The 23,525-nt window shown below is 44.0% G+C and overlaps 1 protein-coding gene across 2 annotated transcripts; it reads left to right on the top strand.

Moving 5' to 3' along the window:
• Positions 1 to 157: 157 nt before the first annotated feature.
• Positions 158 to 23,474, top strand: PMS2 (PMS1 homolog 2, mismatch repair system component). Of its 2 annotated transcripts, none has more exons than XM_005225133.5 (16): positions 158 to 197; positions 2,297 to 2,436; positions 3,143 to 3,229; positions 3,414 to 3,516; positions 4,725 to 4,908; positions 7,358 to 7,525; positions 8,244 to 8,341; positions 9,633 to 9,732; positions 11,185 to 11,269; positions 13,655 to 13,810; positions 14,772 to 15,639; positions 17,312 to 17,479; positions 19,982 to 20,082; positions 20,291 to 20,460; positions 22,415 to 22,589; positions 23,090 to 23,474. In XM_005225133.5, the coding sequence occupies exons 1-15, from the start codon at positions 175 to 177 to the stop codon at positions 22,556 to 22,558; spliced, it is 2,595 nt and encodes an 864-aa protein (XP_005225190.2). In that variant the 5' UTR covers positions 158 to 174; the 3' UTR covers positions 22,559 to 22,589; positions 23,090 to 23,474. The 2 variants fall into 2 exon arrangements, with proteins under 2 accessions (XP_005225190.2, NP_001192867.1); NM_001205938.1 differs by having other exon boundaries at positions 175 to 197; positions 22,415 to 22,598.
• The last annotated feature ends 51 nt before the right edge of the window (positions 23,475 to 23,525 follow it).

The raw sequence follows: 23,525 nt of genomic DNA, 5'->3' as shown, positions 1-23,525 counted from the left end.
ATGGACTCGACCTTTGACACCACCAATCAGCGAGAAGAAGCTGTGGGAAGCGTTCGCGGCCTTATCCGGAAGTGGGCAGGGCACTGTGTGGGAAGCAGCCAATGGGCGGCCGGGCGCCCGCGGGAGCTGCGGCGCGAACAGCTCCGAGTCCCGCCTCAGGCTCTGTCTGCATCCATGGAGCGAGCTGACGGGCCGAGGTGAGCCGAGCTTGCAGCGTTCTCTTGCGGTCGCCCTGGCTAAGGCCCACGGCGTTCCAGGCGTCTGGAACGGAAGGGAAAGTGACCACGGCGCAGACCGAGCCGGCAAGGAGACCCCGGAGCGGGCTCCTCAGTGCGCCCCACACCCGCCGCCCTGTGGGTTCACTTTGAGGTCGGGGTCCGTGGGGAATTCGGCCCCCTGTCCGGACGCTGCCACTCATCCTCGGACCTGAACAGGGAGCTTGAAATCCCAGTAGACGGAATTCTTTTCCTTGTTACCTGGTTGCGCGGGCTCTCTTTTTAAATTGAGGGTTGTTTTAGGGGTGGCTTAAGACACATGCAAATTTGCATAGCTGCACAGTTTTAAAGGACGCAGTGCTTCTGTGTGTCCTTGAGTACACGGTTACCCGCTGAGACACCGAATTCGGGGTTAGCAGATCTTCGGGTAGCATTGCTGCACAGTTGTCAGATTCGTGATCCCAAATTTTCTGTGTTTGTTTAAATGTTGTATCTCCACCAAATGTCAAAGCTGGGCCAGGATGTCCTGCCAAATCAACTAATTTTTAGAGGTACTTTTTTCCGTTTTATGTGGTCTCGTCTGCAGTTTTTACATTTAAGACAAACGAGTAGAATTTTTTGCAAGGTAAAATGAAGAGGAAGGATTTTTTTTTTTTTTTTTTTTTTTGAACAAGGGTTTACCGAGGATATGGGCTTCCCTGATGGCTCAGTTGCTAAAGAAGCTGCCTGCAATGCAGGAGACCCGGGTTTGATTCCTGGGTCCTGGAGATCCCCCCTGGAGAAGGGATAGACTACCCACTCCAGTATTCTTGGGCGTCCTTGGTGGGTCAGCGGTTAAAGAATCCGCCCGCAGTGCGGGAGACCTGGGTTCGATTCCTGTGTCAGGAAGATCCCCTGGAGAAGGGAAAGGTGTACCTCCAGTATTCTGGCTTGGAGAATTCCATGGACTGTGTAGTCCATGGGGTTGCAAAGAGTTGGACACAACTGAGTGACTTTCACTTTCACCGAGGATATACTGTGTCCAGGTGACAAGTAGTGGTAAAAAAAAAAAATCTGCCTGCCAGTGTAGGAGGCCTAAGAGATGTGGGTTTGATCCCTGGGTGAGGAGGATCCCCTGTGGGAGGAAATGGCAACCCAATATTTGTGCCTGGGTAATTCCTGGAGAGAGGAGCCTGGAGGGCTTCAGCCCATGGGGTCTCAAAGAGTGAAACATGACAGTACACACCAGACAGTGCGGTGCTAGTGAGTTCTTGAAAAAGGAAAATTATTTGACCAGTTTTGTGGTAACTCTGGTGGTATCATGGAGGATTAATTTAAGTAGAGAGAAAACAGAGACAAACCCTTTGGAAAATTCTGAAAGGAGGTACAGTCAGGACTTTGAGGGCCTTTGTGGAGACAGAAGCTGGCAGCCTGGATTCAGAGTGGGGATTTTTTGGGGGTGGGGGCTCCCTTTGGTCTTCATTGTGGCAGACAGGATCTTTTGTTGAGCATACAGACTCTCTAGTTATAGCTCTCAGGCTTAGGTGCTCTTTGGGATGTGGGATCTTAGTTCCCCAACCAGGAATTGAACCTATGTCCCCTATTGCAAGGTGGATACTTAACTGCTGGACCACCAGGGAAGCCCCTGGAGTGGGTATTTGAAGGCAATGATAGGAAATCCAACTGGTACCTGATTTCTGAGATGGTTTTGATTTTGACATGAACACTGGATTTCCCAGCAAACTTTTGATTTTTCAAATTGTGGGGAAATGTTACTTTCAGTTTTCAAGAAAGAAGGTCCTATTGTAAGTGTTTATTGACCCATAGCTTGAGTGGGACGTGTGTCTCCCCCATGTAGATCCCAGTATAATTAGATTTTAAATATCTATTTTACTTGACGTATCCATTCAGAAGATTTTTGACAGGTTTAAGGATTGTAGACCAACATTTATATTTATGAACATAATTATTGGATATATTAATGTAATGGATGGATTAGACCTGTTAACTGTTAACAGAGATGAATTGTTTCCCACAGTTCAAACCAGGATGAAAATACATAATTGCCTACTTGCTTTGTCTCTTGTAACTGGTTTCTTTAGTTCAGAACTTGCTAAGGCCATCAAACCTATCGATCGGAAGTCAGTCCATCAGATTTGCTCTGGGCAAGTGGTACTTGGTCTAAGCACTGCTGTGAAGGAGTTGGTAGAAAATAGTGTGGATGCCGGCGCAACTAGTATTGGTAAGTTTGGCAGAGTTTTAAACCACAAGAAATAATCAGGTTATGCTGTTTTATTCAAGAAACAGTAAGATGATCATTGATATGCTGTGAAGTTATTATTTAAGCTTAAAAAATAAGATTGTAGCAAGACAATCACTGACATGCTGAGAAATTGTTATTTTTTTAAACCTAAATTTAGCACCTATTATGTGCCTAGTACTTGGCTAGGTAGTAATCATAATAATAGCAGTTAACTTTTATTGTGTTCTTACTATGTGCCAGGCAGGCATTGTGCTAAGAACTGTGTAGGTAACATTTAGTCTGCAGAGTAATCGTATGAGATTGGGAGTAACTATTGCAATAATTATCTCCATTTTACAAAAGAGGAAATTGAGGCACAAGGAATTTGCCTTTTTTGAGCTTTAGCTAGTAAATGTGACCCCTGGGAGTCTGATTCCAGAACCTGTTCTCTTGAAGGCTGTGTTAAAATTATCGTCTTGAAGGAAAGAGAAAAGAAAAAAAAAAACAAAACACGAAACTACTTTATCTGGGCTAGTAAATAGGCAAGAGGGACTTTAAAGAATAAAATACACAAGATGACAGTAGTGTATTTAAATAAATATGGTTAGGACTCAAAGTTGCATTTTGTAAGTTATAACTATTGTCTTTCACTCTAAAGTCTTTTCATGTCGATCAATTTAAGAAGTCAGTACTTTAACCTTTTTAGATCTCAGGCTTAAAGACTATGGAGTGGAGCTCATCGAAGTTTCAGACAACGGATGTGGGGTAGAAGAAGAAAATTTTGAAGGCTTAAGTAAGTGGTAGTTTGCTAATCCTATTTTAAAATATTTGGGCCCAATATTTGAGAACTTGGGGTAACACTGTCTTAGGAAACACACAAGCAGCTTTTAAAACCAGTCACTTGGGTGGGTACCCTGTGTGTTCATGGCTCTGTCATTTGCGATATCTTGGACTTAGACTCTTCACCTCTCTCTCAGCTCTGAAACATCACACTTCGAAGATTCAGGAGTTTGCAGACCTCACTCAGGTTGAAACTTTTGGCTTTCGAGGGGAAGCTCTGAGCTCACTCTGTGCACTGAGGTGATGCAATGTTTTTATCCTCTAACTTTACCCCTTCTAAAAATCTCTCTGAAAATTGAGAAGTCTGATTAGAATAATTTTTTTTACACTTTTCCATATGAATATTCTCAACTTCTAGCTTCTCTGTTCTGTTTTATTGTACTGTCAACCTACGTGGTAATATTTATGAAATGTAAGCAATGAATGAATGAAATGAAGCAAATAGTATATAATATTATAAAACAATTGTTATCCTTATTAAAGCAGAAACTTCTCAATTTAAAAGTAACATAGCTAGGCTTCCCTGATAGCTCAGTTGGTAAAGAATCTCACCTGCAATGCAGGAGACCCCGGTTCAATTCCTGGGTGGGGAAGATCCGCTGGAGAAGGGGTAGGCTACCCACTCCAGTACTCTTGGGCTTCCCTTTTGGCTCAGCTGGTAAAGAATCCTCCTGCAATGCAGGAGACCAGGGATCGATCCCTGGGTTGGGAAGATCCCCTGGAGAAGGGATAGGCTACCCACTCCAGTATTCTGGCCTGGAGAATTCCACGGACTGTATAGTCCATGGGGTCGCAAAGAGTTGGACACGACTGAGCGACTGTCACATAGGGACTTCCTTGGTGGTCCAGTGGTTGGGACTGGGTTCCATTCCTGGTCAGGGAACTAGATCTCACATCACTCAACTAAATATCCCACCTGCTGCAATGAAAGATCAAAGATCCCGAATGCTGCAACTGTGACCTGGTGATGCCAAATAAATAAATTAATTAATTTTTAAAAAAGTAACATATAGATAAATATAGATGCCATGTACTATTGATTTTAACTTATTTTGATGTTGAGGAAAAAATGTGCTAAACACTTATTTAACTGCACAACATCTTCTAAGATTTTGTTAGAGTGGTAATATGATAGCTAAACAGAGAAATAAATCTCTATTGTTGAATTCAAACGTTTTAAGATCTTTTATTTTGCAGTTTAACCAAAGCAAGTTATCAAGGCTTTTATCAAAATGAAATAGTTACAGAACTCTCTCACTATCTACTGGGGCCCAAGCTTTAGATTTTATGACAATTCCTCACCCCTTTAATCTCTCTTGATGATCTCAGAAGGATCAGCATCTTTTTAGGAGAATTTTGAGAGAACGGAAGTGAGAAAACGAGCACGTGACATCTAGCACCTGGGCGTCTTTAGCTGACCGTGCTGTGCTGGCTTTTGTTTCTTACAGCGATGTGACTATTTCTACCTGCCACACGTCTGTGAAGGTTGGGACTCGATTAGTGTTTGATCACAATGGAAAAATTCTCCAGAAAACCCCCTACCCACGACCCAGGGGGACGACGGTCAGCGTGCAGCAGCTATTTTATACGCTTCCTGTGCGCCATAAGGAGTTTCAAAGGAATATTAAGAAGGTGCGGTAAGGGACCTCCCTGGTGGTCCAGGGGCTGGGTTGCCATGCCCCCAGTGCCTGGGGGGTGGGAGCGCCCAGGCTTGACCCTGCTCAGGGAGCTAGATCCCACATGCTGCAGCTAAGAGATCACACACTGCAGCTGAAAGAGCCTGCATGCCACATTGAAGATCCCGCATGCTGTAACTAAGACCCAGAGCAGCAAAAAAAAAAAAAGTACGATAAATCTAGAATCCTGACTTGCGAGAGTCTGGAGAGTGTGGTGACCAGACGTAGTTCAAGATCAATCAGGTTGGTTTGCATGACTGTTCATTCTCTTCCTTTAATTTTTTAATATTTGGAGAGGTGCTTAGCTCATCTCTTCGCCTAAAAGACCCAACTTTCGGATGATTTATCCTTTTCTTTTCTTAAAAAGAATCATCAGATTGTGTTTAGAAGGTTTTCTAGTATGGGAAATGAGTCTTTTAAGACGATTTTTTGATCCTCTCTGTATTTTTCAAGAAGATAATTTTTCTTGGTTCCCTGAAAAGTGAATCAGTGTAACTTTTATGAATTGGAATGAAAATGAAATAGCTGCATATTATATAATTGTTGTGTTTAAAAAGCAGTTAGAAATTGTCTATATATGTATATATGTGTGTATGTAAATATGTATATATGTAATCACATGTATGTAAGTTGTTGTTTAGTTGCTAAGTTGTATCTGACTCTTTGGTGACCCCATGGACTGTAGCCTGCCAGGCTTCTCTGTCCATGGAATTTTCCAGGCAAGAATACTGGAGTGGGTTGCCATTTCCTTTTCCATGGATGTATATATATATATATATATATATATAGTATGGACGGAGGAGCCTGGTAGGCTGCAGTCTGTGAGGTCGCTGAGTTGGGCACGACTGAGCGACTTCACTTTCACTTTTCACTTTCATGCACTGGAGAAGGAAATGGCAACCCACTCCAGTGTTCTTGCCTGGAGAATCTCAGGGACGGGGGAGCCTGGTGGGCTGCCGTCTATGGGGTCACACAGAGTTGGACACGACTGAAGCGACTTAGCAGCAGCAGTAGCAGTCATGTATATATGATTGCAGTTTTGTAAAAACAAAGCAACTGGCCTAAATCAGCATAGAAAAAAGGACTGGGAGAGTAGATGCATGAATGCTACCAGTGTTTTTTCTTGGATCTACTCTCACTTTTGCTATCTTCCCTGAGCCTTTCTCTTTTGTATCTATGTTTTTTATAATCCAAAAAATTACTTAAACATATGCTGCTTAGAACTTTCTTTACCTCTAAAGCAATTTGTGCTAGTTAAAAACTTTATAAAATTTTGCAAAGTATAGAAAAACTTTAAAAATGTTTTTTTTTAATTAAAAAATTAAACATTTTTTGTACAGAGAAAACTTTTATTATTATTTTGTATTGTAAGGTAAACACATCTGTGCCTCAAAAACATAGGCACAAGAGAACTTGTACTTGCCAGAGACGACCATGGTTAATAGCTTGGTTTGTCTTTCCAGTCTCCTAGTTTCATGTATTCATAAACCCTTAGAAAAGTTTTCAAGATAAATATTAATATTAGGAAATCAAGTGATACAGAATATGAAACATTTAAATCACATGGAATTGTGTGTGGCAGAAAGTTGGTGCTGTTTCTGCTTGTCTCCCAGACTTTGCTTTGTATTCCTTAGACTTTAAATGCATATGTGTATATACAATCTTTCTACATATGTTTTTCTTTTTTTTTTTTTTTAACAATTAGGATCATATTATATACACTGTTCAATACCTTGACTTTTTATATAGTATATTGTAGATATCTTTTTTGACCGACTGGTACTATATTATTCTATATCATGGTACCATTGTATGGATATACTGTAATTAATTAGCCCCTGCTTAGGTTTTTTTTTAATTTCTTACAACTACAGATTGTCTCAGTAAACATTTTCATAATACATTTTTGATTGTTTATGCCACTGTTTTTTTAGCAAGGATAGATTTCCAGAGGGGGGATTCCAACATCAAAGGGAACGTACATCTCAATTTTTATAGCAGAAAACTTGGACATTTTGGAAAGGAGCTAAGTGTCGTTAAGAACCTTATCCTCTGGAGAAGGCAACCCAATCTAGTATTCTTGCCTGGGAAATCCCACGGACAGAAGAGCCTGGCAGGCTCCGGCCCACAGGGTCACAAAAAGTCAGATACGACTTAGTGACTTAACAACAACAACAGGAGTACCCATAAGAGTATTACTTCATTGGCTGGCACTGCACACACATACACAAAAGAACCTTACCTCTGATTTCTCTTGGATACCGTGTTGGGAGATTCAACTCATGGATTGTTTTGTCTTATTGGAAGGTGATATGAGAACCTTGAGTTGGCTGTGTAACTTGAATCATACGATTCTTGTAAAACTGAAGTAACCTTGAGTCCTTGGGTTTGTGTGTTTTCAACAGGAGTTCGCCAAGATGGTTCAGGTGTTACAGGCATACTGCATCATTTCAGCGGGCGTCCGTATAAGTTGCACCAATCAGGTCGGGCAGGGCAAGCGGCAGCCTGTGGTGTGCACCAGCGGAAGCTCCAGCATGAAGGAAAACATCGGATTGGTGTTTGGGCAGAAGCAGGTAGCGGTGACTGATTGTATAAAACTGTTTTCTCCCTCTTGTGATTATGGCAAGTTTCTTTTGTTCCTTTTCAATAGAATAGAGCATTGGAAAAGACCCCGATGCTGGGAACATTTGAAGGCAAGAGGAGAAGGGGGTGGCAGAGGATGAGATGGTTAGATAGCATCACTGACTCAAGGGACACGAATTTGAGCAAACTCCGGGAGATAGTGAAGGACAGGAGAACCTGGTGTGCTGCTGTCCATGGGGTCGACATATAATTTTTTTAATATTTATTTGACTGTGTCAGGTCTCTGCGGCATGTGGGGTCTCCCTTCTGTGGCCCACGGACTCTCCAGTTGTAGCGTTCTGGCTCAGAAGTTGTGGCTCGAGTGCTTAGTTGCTCTGAGGCGGGTGGGATACTAGTTCCCCGACCAGGGCTCGATTTCACTTCCCCTGCATTGCAGGGCAGATTCTTATCCCCTCCACCACCAGAGAAGTCCTTGTGGGCGATGTATTGATAATGGATAAGTAGGAGCCCCAAGTGTTTCGCTTCGCTAATAAATCAAAATTACTCTAAAACTGCAGAAAGCCACTGTTGATATTCTTTGTTCTCTTAATACGGATAGCCTGACTATGAAGGAAAACACAGAACTCTCGTTATAGCTTCCTTTCTGAAGTTTGGAAGTTGAAGTTCTCACTTGGTCATGAAATCACCATGAACCTTGACTTCTTTCAGTTGCAAAGCCTCATCCCCTTTGTGCAGCTGCCCCCTAGTGACTCCATCTGCGAAGAATATGGGCTGAGCTGTTCCCAGGCTCTGCACAACCTGTTTTGGTAAGTAGATTGCTGCCCAGAAAATTACCATCAGTTTTTTTTTTTTTTTGAGAATTTTTTTTTCCTTGGTTTTGTTTTTAAAGATCATGCTTTTAAAGTTTATAGTTCCTTATGTCCATCGTAAAACTGTAGGCAGTATGATTGCTGAGGAAGCAGGTTTATATGAAGGAGTCAGGTACTAAATGCAAACCGTGTTCTGGGTAACTGGTACATTTTAGGGGGTTTCCTACTGAGTTAGCCCTTCTGGAGAGGCTCTGTCTAGTGAACGAGTGGGATAACTCTTAAATTATGTATGATGTTTCATTTTATTGGGATCTGGCAGAGAGGGGTGGAGGCTGAGTTTATTGTCCCTGGTGCCTTACTCAGAGTCCAGTCCAGCATCATCATCCTCATTTTGTAAATAATGATTTACCCACTTGGCTGTACTAGGGTCTTGGTTGCAGCGTGCAGGATCTTTAACTGTGGTATGCAGGCGCCTTCATTTATTTATTCTTAGTCGCAGCATGCCAACTCTTAGCTGTGGCATGTGGGATCTAATTCCCCAACCAGGGATTGAGCCCAGGCCTCTTGCAGTGGTCCACTGGCTGAGACCCTGCACTCTGGATCTTAGGGAAGTCCCCCAGCAACATTACGTTTAGCGTAAGAAAAATATAGACACTTCTCCATAAACAGGGTTGGTCTTGTGACAGCCCATATTGTTTACCATCCGTCCACTTGCCTTTGGCTTATGCCTGAAATTAAAGATGAAGATTCACCTTTTTATGTTACATTATCAGTCTTACAGAAACTCGGATATCCCGGGGGTAGATCTCAGGTGAAATAAGCCCATAACCAGTGCATTAGTTGATAGAAGTTTGCTGACTGAGAACAGATTTTAAAAGGAAGGAGAATGTGGGCAAAGAGCCTGGATTCAGGTCCCTGGGCTCTGTGGACAGCTCGTTGGGCACTGCACGAAGGTTCTAGAATGTGAATGTGGGGTGAGACCCGCTCCTTATGTGGAGGCCAAGGACTTAATAGGGAAAGTGAGAGCCGAAATGAGTCGGTTTTGAAACCACTGAGTTACCCGTGGTGGATTTGTCAATAATGGGATCTTGGGACATTCCAGAGGGTCTGTGTTCCTTTCATGATTCACCAGAATGGAGCACAGACACACATTACCTGAAATGTTAATACCTGTCAGCTTGTCCCCGGGGATTATGTTTTTATTCTTCACTTTGAGAAGGTGCTGAGTGGTATGTGTCTGATCCTTTCCACTCTGGAGTCCTGCCCTAATGGCATTAACATTGAACAGCATCTCAGGTTTTGTTTCGCACTGTGCTCACGGCGTGGGAAGAAGTTCAACGGACAGACAGTTTTTCTTTATCAATCGGAGGCCTTGTGACCCATCAAAGGTATTTCAAAATTCGGGGAGATTAGTTTTTTCTTTTAGCCTTCACTTTTAATTTTATTTTTATTAAATAACATTTTCTGACAGGCAATTTACGTGGAACTTGAAACTCTGACTCAAAAACATGAGTAAATTATCTTTTTTTTCATTCTTTTAATCAATTTTATTCTAAAAGCATGTTTTTATGCAAATATATTATTTAAACCGACAATGCTATATTATTGTCATTTAAAAAATATTTTTAGAATGTCTCGCTTTCTTTTTTAAAAAGATTTTTATTTTCCATTGGAGTGTAGTTGATTTGCAGTGTTGTGTTTCAGGTGTACAGCAGAGTGGCTCAATTATACACATAGCATATATCTATTCTTTTTCAAAATCTATTCCCATTTAGATTATTACAGAATATTGAGTAGAATTCCCTGTGCTCTATAGTAGGTCCTTGTTGGTTATGTATAAATTATATTTTTTTAGACCTTTGAAAATGAGTACCAGACAGTGGTTTCAATTATACATCTGTGTGTGTGCATACATATGGACATATATTAATAACCAATATACTTATTATAATAAAAATTATCACTGTTAGAAGACAGTAAGCATTTTAAAAATTGACTGTTATCTAGACTCTTTGGTGTAGAATGACACATGTGCACCTGCCTCTATTTTCTCTGTTTTATCCATTTGCCAGGAAAATAAGGCCCAGATTACTTCTGCTTCAAACTAAAACTGATCATCTTGATATGATTATAGCATTTGTTAATGGTCAGTTTTGATTTTACATCTTCAGCAACATTATCCCTCAGTCATAGTTTCTGTTTTCCAGTGATTGTTCACAATCACTTCTTGGTTTGTTTTTGCTGTGCTGCATGGCTGCTGGGGTCTCAGCTCCTCAACCAGGGACTGAACCTACACGCTCAGCAATGAAAGTACGGTCTTAACCACCAGGCGGAGAATTCCTCCAGATTACTTCTATCAGCCAGATATGATTCAGCTTCTAAATTTTTAAACTGTGCTATAATGGGTGGGATTTTGTGGTTTATCTATAATGCCATTTGATAGTCTCATTATAAAGTCATATAAATATACTTTTATGTACATGCATAAAATGTATTTTATGAACATTTAAACTATATCACATTTTACTGACATCTCTTCAAGAGCATCTTCATATTGGAAAAAGATTCAGTTTTATGAATCTCTGCTTAAAAATACCCCTTGGAGGGGCAAGAGGAAACCTTGTTGAGGTGATTGGTATCTTCATTAGCTTGATTGTGCGGATGGGTTCGCAGGTGTATGTATATGTCAGACTTATCAAGTTGTACACTTTAAGCTCAATTTGTTTTAGGCCAGCTCTACCTCAAGAAAGCTGTTAAAAATGTATCCTTTTATAGAGTGTTGTTAAAACACTGGGGACAGAAACATTTTATTCTTTTCTAATCTTTGATTCTTTGTGTAGGTTTCCAGACTTGTGAATGAGGTCTATCACATGTATAATCGGCATCAGTACCCATTTGTTGTTCTTAATGTTTCTGTTGATTCCGGTAAGTTCTGCTGAGGTTTCAGTAAGATTGGTGACTTACTCCTGAAGGAATAAAATGAAATTATAAAGCTCAGATATGACTGGAAATTTTTATAGAACAGTTGATGGCTATATACATTTTTATAAACTAAAAAATTTTTTAAATTAAAAAGTATTTTATTTTAGACTTTTATTTTTTTATACAGGCTTTCCTGCTTTCTATTTGGAACTTTGTTGATTGTGTTATTAGGAAAATGTGACTTTTTCATGTCAGCCAAGGGAGAAAGTCAACTAAATGTTTTCCCTGATTTTGAAAATAATTCATTTCATCTAGGTATTTTTCTTCTGATAGCTGTTATTATGATTTATTGTTATCCAGTGTTTTTTCTAGATGCTTAGAAATATATACGTGCATACCTTAAAAATATATATACCTCAATATGACAGCAAATTTGGAAAATTCAGCAGTGGCCACAGGATTGGAAAAGGTCAGTTTTCATTCCAATCCCAAAGAAAGGCAATGCCAAAGAATGCTCAAACTACCGCACAGTTGCACTCATCTCACACGCTAGTAAAGTAATGCTCAAAATTCTCCAAGCCAGGCTTCAGCAATATGTGATCCTTGAACTTCCAGATGTTTAAGCTGGTTTTAGAAAAGGCAGAGGAACCAGAGATCAAATTGCCAACATCCGCTGGATCATGGAAAAAGCAAGAGAGTTCCAGAAAAACATCTATTTCTGCTTTATTGACTATGCCAAAGCCTTTGACTGTGTGGATCACAATAAACTGTGGAAAATTCTTCAAGAGATGGGAATACCAGACCACCTGATCTGCCTCTTGAGGAAAATTCTGAAAGAGATGGGAATACCAGACCACCTGACCTGCCTCTTGAGAAACCTATATGCAGGTCAGGAAGCAACAGTTAGAAATGGACATGGAACAACAGACTGGTTCCAAATAGGAAAAGGAGTACGTCAAGGCTGTATATTGTACCCTGCTTATTTAACTTCTGTGCAAATTACATCATGAGAAACACTGGGCTGGAAGAAGCACAAGCTGGAATCAAGATTGCCGGGAGAAATATCAATAATCTCAGATATGCAGATGACACCACCCTTATAGCAGAAAGTGAAGAGGAACTAAAAACCCCTTGATGAAAGTGAAAGAGGAGAGTGAAAAAGTTGGCTTAAAGCTCAACATTCAGAAAATGAAGATCATGGCATCTGGTTCCATCACTTCATGGGAAATAGACGGGGAAACAGTGGAAACTGTCAGACTTTATTTTTGGGGGCTCCAAAATCACTGCAGATGGTGATTGCAGCCATGAAATTAAAAGACGCTTACTCCTTGGAAGAAAAGTTATGACCAACCTAGATAGTATATTCCAAAGCAGAGACATTACTTTGGCAACAAAGGTCCGTCTAGTCAAGGCTATGGTTTTTCCTGTGGTCATGTATGGATGTGAGAGTTGGACTGTGAAGAAGGCTGAGTGCCGAAGAATTGATGCTTTTGAACTGTGGTGTTGGAGAAGACTCTTGAGAGTCCCTTGGACTGCAAGGAGATCCAGCCAGTCCATTCTGAAGGAGATCAGCCCTGGGATTTCTTTGGAGGGGATGATGCTGAAGCTAAAACTCCAGTTTTGGCCACCTCATGCGAAGAGTTGACTCATTGGAAAAGACTCTGATGCTGGGAGGGATTAGGGGCAGGAGGAGAAGGGGACGACAGAGAATGAGATGGCTGGATGGCATCACTGACTCGATGGACGTGAGTCTGAGTGAACTCCAGGAGTTGGTGATGGATAGGGAGGCCTGGCGTGCTGCAATTCATGGTGTCGCAAAGTCGGACATGACTGAACGACTGAACTGAACTGAATGGTATAATATATATCTATCTGTATTTTTTGGAATGGGAAAATAATTTTGGATAATTTTTTATTGTGCTCTTTAACCTTAGATGTAAACATTTCTTTTCAGGAACATGATTCTAATATTAATAGCTGTATTGTATTTCAGTATGTGGATATATCTTGATTTGTGAACTTTTTATGTTTGTGCTTATTGTAGTTGTTTTCAGCTTTTGGAAATTTAAATTATTTTCTTATAGATAAATCCTTATCAATATCTTTGATTGTTTCTTTAAGATAAACTCCTAAAAGTAGAATCACTGGGTCAGTGAATGTGATCCTGTTATACCAGTTTATACATCTATCAACAATGTACTAGGGATTGAAAGTTTTAAGCAGATTCAGTAGGTGATAAAAATGACATTTTAGTTAGCAGTTTTAACCTATCTTTTCATGGGTTTATTTGCTTTTTTTTCTTTTGCAATTTCCCTACTCAAGTGCTTGCCGTAGTTCATCTGTTTGCTTAAGGTGGACTTAATCAGCATGTTTTCTATTTTGCTTTAGCATGTGTCGACATCAACGTTACTCCAGATAAAAGGCAAATTTTACTGCAAGAGGAGAAGCTTTTGTTGGCAGTTTTAAAGACGTCTTTGATAGGAATGTTCGAGAGTGATGTTAACAAACTCCAGGTCAGCCAGCAGCCACTGCTGGATGTGGAAGGTAAGAAAAACACCAGCATGTGTGGCTTCTACAGCTTGCAGTTCTCCTGGTAGTGTCTTCAGTTTTTTTGGAGGTAAAGGTTTTTTTTTGGCATGAAAGAAAATCTCCCTTTTTAGACAGAGAATATGTGTCACCCTAGAAAGCATGTTGCTGCAGATTTTACGGTAATCTGGGTAAAAAGAGACACAAGCCGCCTCTGTTATCACGTAGGGGTCCGTTCTTACCAAGACTCACCCCTTCGCTTTCAGTAAACATGCCCTGATTTTGGCAAGTCTTTTGTCCATTTCCAGAGTTCTGAACAAGTTGATTCTGATAATTCTTGCCATTTTTTCCTATTTCTTATGGAGGAGGGAATTTGGGGGGAGGTTCTTACTTTGCTATTTGCCTTCACATCCCCCATGTGTTCATCGCTGAGTGGCACGTTGAGATGAGACTTGTCCTAGAGAGTTTTACAAAGCTGTTTTACCAATGTCCCCACCACCAGCAGTATTTAAGCATCCCATTGGATCCTCAACCTTGTAAGCATTTTTTTTTTAATTTATCTGTTCTGAAGAGTATATAGCCATATCACATTGTGGTTTTAATTCGTGTCTCCTTCCTGGTTCATGTAGCACTGTGTTCATGCCTTGGATCAGCCATACAGAGCTCCTCTTGTGCAAAGTTCATGTTCGTGTAAAAATATCCCCTTATTCCATTTCTGCATGGGCTTCCCTGGTGGTTCAGCATTAAAGAATCCACCTGGCCATGCAGGAGACAGTTCAGTGCCTAGGTTGGGAAGATCCCCTGGAGGAGGGCATGGCAACCCACTCTAGTATTCTTGCCTGGAGAATCCCATGGAAAGAAGAGCTATGGGATTCAGTCCATGGGGTTGCAAAAGAGTCGGACACAACTTAGTGACTAAGCAATAATAATTCCATTTCTGCACAGCCTCCGATGCCCTTCTCTGTTCGCATCTACTTAGGTCACTTAATAAAGAGGCCTTCGGCAGAGATGGAGAAGCCCGAGCCAGAAAAGAAGGATGATCCTGCCCCGTTAAGGACTCGTGGAGAAGAGAAAAGAGTAGTGACCATTTCCAGGCTGAGAGAAACCTTTTCCCTTCGTCACTCGACTGAGAACAAGTCCCGGGGTCCGAAGGCCACTGATCCGAGGCGGGTTTCTCCGAAGCAGAAAAGCAGTGCCCAGTTTCCTAGAGCTTTGGGGCCCCCCTGCTCCCAGAAGCACATTTCTGAACCTGGGGAGGAAGGGAGGACTTCTGCTCAGGGGCCCCACGACTTGATGAGCAGAGTGGAGATGGAGGAGGACTCGGGGCACGGCAGCGCATCTGCCGGCTCCGAGGAGGCATCCAGCACCCCCGAGACAAGCAGTCACCCCAGCACTGACCGGGTGGCAAGCTCCCCCGAAGACAAATTTTCCCAAGAAAATATGGAGTCTCGGGAAAAGTTACCTGAAACTGACCATCGTCTCTCAGGCACAAAGTGCCATTTAAACCAAGAAGAAAGCAGCTCCACATCTGGAGTCTTGCCGCAGCCCACAAAGCTCTCATCCCCAAATGCAAAGCGTTTTACAAAAGAAGGGATTCCTTTAAATCCCAGTGTCCTTGCAGAGTCGGTGAAAGCCCAGAGTGCGTCAGCTACAGTGGATGTAGCTGTGAAAATTAACAAGAAAATAGTGCCCCTTGATTTTTCCATGAGTTCTTTAGCCAAACGAATAAAGCAGTTGTGTCAGCAAGAACAGCAACAAGAAAGTCAACAGAATTATAGGAAGTTTCGGGCAAAGATTTGCCCTGGAGAAAATCAAGCAGCAGAAGACGAACTAAGAAAAGAGATCAGGTAACAATTTTCTTTAAAGAACTCTTACCATGCAGCTCTGCAACCTGAAACCTTGCAAGAATTTTTTTCCTTATATTTCATACAGATTTGGTCTAAATCAAAGCATTCTTGACCCCAATTTCATTCCTCTTCCTAGAGGTTTTCAGCCCATGGTGACTTCTCCCTGCATTGAATTCAGGGCACCTTTGGGGAACAGTATTGCTATTTTCTAGCATTCCATTTAATGTGTATGAGGGAGAATTACCAAAGCTATGATTTCAAGAAGATGGTATCAGATAAGGTTAAGTAAAAAAGGCAGTTTAAAGTAAAATATCCGTAATATAGATAATAAAAAACACTAGTCATTGCTACTTTCTTGACAATAATCATGTCTAACATTGTGATTCTTAAAAAATGAGGAGTTCTCTTGAAATATTTAGTTTTAAAAAGACAGTTATTTATTTTTGGCTGTGCTGGGTCTCCGTTGCGCTGTGGACTTTGTCTCGTGGCGAGCAGGTGCTGCTCTCGTTGGAGTCCGCGGGCTTCTCTCTGCAGTGGCCTCTCATCGCAGAGCATGGGCTCTGGGGCGAGCAGGGTTCAGTAGTTGCAGCTCCCGGGCCCTGGAGCACAGACTCAGTTGCGCTGAGGTACATGTGATCTTCCCGGATCAGGGATCAAACCTGTGTCTCCTGTATTGCCAGGAGGATTCTTCACCACTGAGCCACCAGGGAAGGCCAAAATATTTAACTTGTACTTTTCTTATCATTTATTTTAAAAATATTTGGACAGAGAAAATTCTAGGGACAGAGGAGCCTGGCCGGCTACAGTTCATGGAGTCGCAAGGATTCAGACACGACTGAGCACACACCAAGCCGTAAAGCTTTGTTTCTTGAACCCGGATGCTAGGTTCTAGTTCTGGTTTATGCTGGGAGGTACACCTGCCAAAGACGTGAGAAGACCAGGGTCTTCAGGCTGGCACAGGTTTTTCCTGTGGGGAATCTGCCTGGGGAACCAGAGCAGACTCAGACGGTTCCTGAAAGAGCAGTTAGATCCAAGGAGTTGGTATTTGTGCAAATTATATCAGTTTGTTGCCTCTTGGCTCCAAATCCCCCATTAGGCCTGCTTTTGTGGTCCTGATTCGTGTTCTGTCGCAGTCCTGGAGGCTGGACCATATAAACCTTTCTCTTGGTGCACTGTTAGATGTGATCAGCAGGGGGCGGTGGAGGGACTCTGCAAGACCAAGTCGGAGCAGCGGCTTCCCCCCTTGCTTTCTGTCATGCCCTGACTTCTTACAATATCTGAGATGCACTGTTAAGTGCTTGGAGTATGAAGAATTGATTCCATTTATTTTAAACAATGTACAGACAAAGGCCTGAAAGCATATGCACCAAATCATCAATAATTTAGTGACTAAGTCACAGGGCAGTTAGGTGAATGCCTGAATAAGTAGTGTTATCTTTAGAAGGTGTGATTATTAGGGACTTTGTGTTTTTGTATTTTTTTTTTTAATCAGAGAAAGAATCTTTTAAAATGTCTTCTAAAATGGGAATTCCCTAGCAGTCCAGGGGTTAGGACTCAGCCCTAGTTTAATCACTGGTGGGAGAACTAAGATCCCACAAGCCGTGGAGTGTGGTGCCCCCCCCCCCAAAAAAAAAAACTAAAAACTTTTCTAATTGATATTTTCTACACACAGCAAAACGATGTTTGCAGAAATGGAAATCATTGGTCAGTTTAACTTGGGGTTTATCATCACCAAGCTGAATGCAGATATCTTCATAGTGGACCAGCATGCCACGGACGAGAAATACAACTTCGAGATGCTTCAGCAGCACACTGTTCTCCAGGGTCAAAGGCTTATAGCGTAAGTGCATCTCAGTGCTCAGAATTCAGTGTCATTCACATCCCAGACTTAGCTTATAGGTGTGTCTTCTGTCTTTATCTCTGGCTTCCCTGGTGGTTACCCAGATTCTCGGTGGTAAAAAATCTGCCTGCCAAGGCAGGAGACTCTGGTTTGATCCCCGGTCTGAGACTATCCCCTGGAGGAGGAAATGGCAGCCCACTCCAGTATTTTTGCCTGGAGAACCCCATGGACAGAGGAGCCTGGTGGGCTGCAGTCTGTGGGGGGAGAGGTCATAGAGAGTCAGATACAGCTTGGCAAACAACAGATCTGTATCTATCTGTATTTTTTGGTCCTAAATGTCCTTAAAGCCGATTTCACACTTTCTGCATGTGAGTAGTCATACCTGCCCTTTATGTAGTGCTTATTTTGTGCCAGGCACTGCTGAAAATTTCGCATTTAATCCTCACATCCCTTTGAAATAGTTACTGTGTAGTACCACCGTCTCACGGGGGATAACACTGAAGACGCACACAGAGGTTCAATCACTTGCCCAAGGGCACACAGCTGATGGGTTCTTTAATGATCACAGCTTTTTAGCTATTCAAAAATGCCCATCACTGGTTGGCCAGGAAATCCTTTTGATGAAGGACAGTTTATAGTATGTCTATTTAGAGTATGTGGGTCCCCGGGAGAAGGAAATGGCACCCCACTCCAATATTCTTGCCTGGAAAATCCCATGGACAGAGGGGCCTGGTGGGCTGCAGTCCATGGGGTCGCAAAGCGTCGGGCACGACTGAGCGACTGACACGTCGCTTCACTTCACGTGTTCAGAAGGTCAGTGGTGCCTATGTGTCTGTCCTCAGCTATGATAGAGCAATTCCAGTAATTAGTCACTGCAGAATTTGGTATTTCTCTCTCTTTAGCCAAATTGAATGTGTTACACTGACCACTTTACAAGGTGGTGTGGTTGTGTAGCATGTAAACCAGAAATCTTTAGTAAGAGTCGTAAGGAGAGGTCATGGGTTTTCATTTGGGAAATTAAACTATGTAATTAACTCAGATCCCAGCAGTAGCAGATACTGTCATGAAGATGTTACCGCTGAAACCGTCTCTGGGCTGGAACCCTTATCTAGTTTATCTGCTGAGTACTCTGTTTCCTCTGTCTCCTGCAGAATGGTTTAATTACCGTTATTTTTAGTAGGACTAGTAAAGACAGTGAATGAGCCACTTTAGAATACTGAGTTGCTCCTATCCCTCTCGCAGAGGCCATTTATTTTTTAGCCATTTTGCATAATTACAGTCTCGTTTGTGGCATTTCAAGTTGACCTGGATAATCCCAGGCCACAGTGGGTTCCCGGTGGACCACACTTCGGGATGAAAGGGTAAAGACCACAGCTGCCTCCTTTCCTCCCAGGCCCTGCCTCGCTCGGCCCTGACGACCTCTCAGCTGTCCTAAGCCCTCCTCTCCTCTTCTCCACGCTTGAGCCACCCTGGCCATCCTTTGTGTTCCCTCCATAGTCCTGATGAATTCCTCCCTGGCCATCAAGCGGAAGGAAGCAGATCTGTGTGTGTGGCTCTGGGAACATCCGTGGTCCATCCTAGGGCGTTTGCACAGACTGTTGCCTAGAGCACTTGTTACCCGCATCACCTGATAACTGCTTCTCACCCCCAGATCTCAGCCCAAAGGTCACTTCCTCAGAGAAGCCCTCCGTGACCACCTCCGCCCCCACTCTCCAGGCCAAGTCTCACGTGCTCTGTGCTCCTAAGTCTCTGAGTGTCTCGTCTTCCTGATTCTCTGTGTAGTTTGTAATTATAGTTTGTTTGCGTGACTTGTCTTTTTTCCCCACTAGACTGTTTGTTCCATGAGAGCAGAGGACGGGTCTGTGTTTGCTCACCTTCACAGCTCCTGTCTTTTAGTGGTTTCTGTAAATCCAGGTGGAGAGATAGGTGGATCGCTGGAAGGGGAGATGGCTGGATGAAGGATGCAGGCAGGAGAAGGAGCAGGATAGTGGAACAGATGCCATTTCCTCTGTTTTCAAACATCTATAATGACCAAAGCCAAGTTTTCAAACTCTCTTTATTATGAGGAGGAAAAATAGCTTTTTTAGGTTATATTGTTATCATTTAAAAAAAAAAGAGTCATTGGGTAGGATGGCAGATTGAGGAAACATAAACTACTTTTGGAGTTAATTCTGACTTCTAAGAAGATCTTTTAAAAAAAAAGAAAAATGGAAATTAAAAGGAAATGCTTAGGACTTCCCCAGCGGTCCAGTGGTTAGAACTCTGCACTTCCACTGCAGGGGCATGGGGTTCAATCCTCTATTGGGGATCTAAGATCCCACATGCCTTGAGGCGTGGCCAAAAAAAAATAATTTTTTTTAAAAAAGGAAATGGAGTTTTGTGACAGGTGAGGTTCACAGCTGAAAGCATGTTATTCATGTTTGAATAAATCACAGAATTGTTGTTTCAATTTCATTTCTGTCTTAGAGCCTTCAAGATCTCGTTTGGGTCTCTGTTTTTCAGACCTCAGACTCTCAGCCTAACGGCTGTCAATGAAGCGATTCTAATAGAAAATCTGGAAATATTCAGGAAGAATGGCTTTGACTTTGTTATTGATGAACACGGTAAGTTATTACTTAGAAGGTAGGATTGCGTCCTTGTAGAGCTGAGAACGATCTCTGAGGCCCTGCACAGTGTGTTTTTTGGAGATGGACAGGCTTCCCCCCACAGCGCTTTGCATCCACCCTGTCTTTTAGATGTTCCTGACAAGTAGCACCCAAATGAAACGCATTTTTCAAATGATGGCTTTTTCCCCGAATTGTCTTCTTTCAGCACCAGTCACTGAAAGAGCCAAGTTGATTTCCTTGCCAACCAGTAAGAACTGGACCTTTGGACCCCAGGACATAGACGAGCTGCTCTTCATGCTGAGTGACAGCCCTGGGGTCATGTGCCGGCCCTCCCGCGTCCGGCAGATGTTCGCCTCCAGAGCCTGTCGCAAGTCTGTAAGTAAGGAACGCTCGCCTGCAGGGCCCCCAGGGGTCTGCTTCAGGTTGGGAGTCCTCGGTTCAGCCCCGGACAGCCCCGTGAAGTGTGGGCGATGGTCACCCTGGGCCATGTGCCTAGAGGGTCCCGTCGTCCTCAGCCAGCGTAACCTGAGCCCTGCACGGCCGCCCTGACCCACAGTTACTGCATCCCCGAGGCAGCGTCCTCCCAGCACCTCCAGCGATCCTGTGCAGCCCGCCGTGTGTCCCCGTTGTTCGTCTGTGGACCTGAGGGGTGTTAATGATCCTGGTGGAGAAGGAGTAGGTGCTGCCAGTTCTTGACCCTGTGGGAGGTTGTCCAGAGGCCCTGCGGTCAGCGTGCATTTTGCAGGGACCTCCAGGGCGGGCAGTGTGTACTTGCCAGCTGCCACCCCCCAACGCTGGCAGGGCCCTGGTGCTGTCCCCACACAGCACACAGACTGGGAGCGGTCTCCTCTGCACCCAGGGGCCCATGTCCTGCCCTTGGCTCTAGGCATGCCAGCTTCTATCTGCTTCCCGCCGCAAGCCCTCTGCCTGGATGCCCTGCTCCACATGCCTTCCTCGCCCGCCTGGTGCCTTCCCGCCCTCCCTGAGCACCCAACTGAAGTCGCCTCCCCACGGCACTGCAGAGGACAGACGGGCGAGCTGTTCCGCTGAGGGCAGGCAGGGACGTTTGAGCGGCAGCCTGAGGGAGAGGGGCCTTGAGACATGCAAACACCTGTGGGAAGCGTGTGCCAGGTAGAGGGCGCAGCCAGTGCCAAAGGCCTGAGGCAGGTACTTGCTTCACGGGCTTGTGCAAGAGACCAAGGGTGTCTCTGAGGCTGGAGTCAGGGAGGAAGGGCTGCTTGCTTGCAGATGTGGGTGCAAAGGCCAGCGAGGGCCACGTCACGTGGTACACTCGGTCTTTTATACAGGCTGGGGGGTGGCTGTGGGGTTTTTGGTTTTTTGGTTGAGCTGGGTCTTCATTGCTGTGTGCGAGCTTTCTCTGGTTGCAGAGAGCGGGGGCTCCTCACTGCAGTGGCTTGCCCTGTCGGGGAGCACAGGCTGTCGATGCTCGGGCTTCAGCACTTGCAGCACGCTGGCTCCATGGTTTCGGCTCACTGGCTCTGGGCACACAGGCTTCAGTAGTTGTGGCTCCCAGGCTCTGGAGCACAGGCCCAGTCATGGCGCAGGGACTTAGTGGCTTGTGGCATGTGGGATCTTCCTGGTCCAGGGATCGCACCCATGGCCCCTGCTTTGGCAGACGGACTTCTATCTACTGCGACATGGGGGAAGCGCCTGACAGACTTTTAAGAGGAATCTCTGGCCCTGAGTGGAGGATGGGTTGAAGGGACGACGGGGTTGGGAGAGCAGGGAGATCTGTTAGACCGCTGTGGTCTCCAGGGTGGGAGGCCATTGCGGCGGGGTTGTGGGTGCTGGTGGAACTGGTGTGACTGGTTGGTCCTGGACGGGAGTGGGCCACAGCTCTCTCAAGGATGTGCTACCATGAGGGAGCCACAGAGGGGCTGGATTTCACAAAGGGGCCCGACGGCTGGGGCCCTAGAGGCCAAGGTTCTTCCAGACAGGACTTTGCAGGGAACACAAGACAAAGTCTTGTCCAGCCTCTCTGTAGAGTACACTGCTTCTGAAGAATGGCTGTGCTGTGCTTAGTCGCTCAGTTGTGTCCAACTCTTTGTGATTCCGCTCAGTTGTGTCCAACTCTTTGTGATTCCATCGACTGTATGTAGCCCACCAGGCTCCTCTGCCCATGGGGGATTCTCCAGCAAGAATACTGGAGTGGGTTGCCATGCCCTCCTCCAGGGGATCTTCCCCACCCAGGGATTGAACCCAGGTCTCCCACCTGGCAGGCAGATTCTCTGCTAGGGAAGTCTGAAGTGTGGCTGTTCTAACCCAGACCAGTAAAGCTTTAATTGAAGCCATCATGTCTCACACGCAGGTGATGATTGGAACCCCTCTTAACACAAGCGAGATGAAGAAACTCATCACACACATGGGGGAGATGGACCATCCCTGGAACTGTCCCCACGGAAGGCCCACCATGAGACACATTGCCAACCTGGATGTCATTTCTCAGAGCTGACAGCGCTTTCCGTTTTATAGAGCTGTTGATCGTACTGCAGGTTTTTCTGTTTTGCAAGGCCGGGCTTTAACAAACCGTTTGGGGGGTTTGTTTCTAAATGCAACTGCTACTTCCAAAGGCATCAGATCCATTTAGAAATGATCCTGAGGACTTTTTTGATCCACATGGAGCACTGCTTGCAATACTTTTCTTGTTTTGCTTTTAAATGCGAGCCTGTGCGTGTAAAGAGGCAAGAGTATATTTTACAGAAATAGAGCACTTTAGAAGTCACTGGGACCTCTGCTGTGGCCTGATGTATTTTGGTCTGTAACTTTCAGCCCTTAACGACGATTAAATTCCTAATGGTTTCACTTCATAAAGCTAATGTTACGGTTCTTTGGAGCTAGTCATCCTGAACCCTGCTAAATATTAAATTTAGAAAAGAATCTAGAAACCCAAGGGGGATTCTCTGTCCAGCTGGAAGAAGTTGAGCAGGTGGATCGGGGTCTCTCTATCTGTTTGTTGTTGTAATTTTTGTTTTGTTTTTGGCAGTGTTACGAGCTTTTCGGGGATTAAACCTGGACCACCGCGGTGAAAGCCCAGGATCCTAACCACTGAACTGACAGGGAACTCCTGGATCTCTCTTTTAAATGTTCCCCGCTGCAGCCAGAATGGCAAAGACTGTTGTGCGTGCTCAGTTGCTCAGTCACGTCCAACTCTTTGCGACCCCATGGACTGTGGCCTGCCAGGCTCCTCTGTCCAAGAGTACTTGAGTGGGTTGCCATATCCTTCTCTAGGGGATCTTCCCGACCCAGGGATCAAACCCAAGTCTTCTGCATCTCCTGCTTGGCAGGTGGATTCTTTACCACTGAGCCACCTGGGAAGCCCAAAGACTGTTGTAGGCAAGGGGAAATAAAAGATTCTGATTTTTCTGTAACGTTGATGCTGTGATTTGATTTCCTTGGAGTGTGGACTGCAAGACGCTCTA

The sequence above is a fragment of the Bos taurus genome, chromosome 25 (assembly GCF_002263795.3).
Source record: "Bos taurus isolate L1 Dominette 01449 registration number 42190680 breed Hereford chromosome 25, ARS-UCD2.0, whole genome shotgun sequence".
Taxonomy (NCBI): Eukaryota; Metazoa; Chordata; class Mammalia; order Artiodactyla; family Bovidae; genus Bos; species Bos taurus.
Note: the sequence above shows the minus strand (reverse complement) of the source record. Positions and strands in the feature narration are given on the sequence as shown.

Coding starts and splice junctions, on each gene's coding strand:
- PMS2 (XM_005225133.5), top strand. CDS start 175: ATGGAGCGAGCTGACGGGCCGAG. Junction 2,437..3,142: donor TGCCGGCGCAACTAGTATTG/GTAAGTTTGGCA, acceptor TAACCTTTTTAG/ATCTCAGGCTTAAAGACTAT. Junction 13,811..14,771: donor GCCACTGCTGGATGTGGAAG/GTAAGAAAAACA, acceptor GCATCTACTTAG/GTCACTTAATAAAGAGGCCT.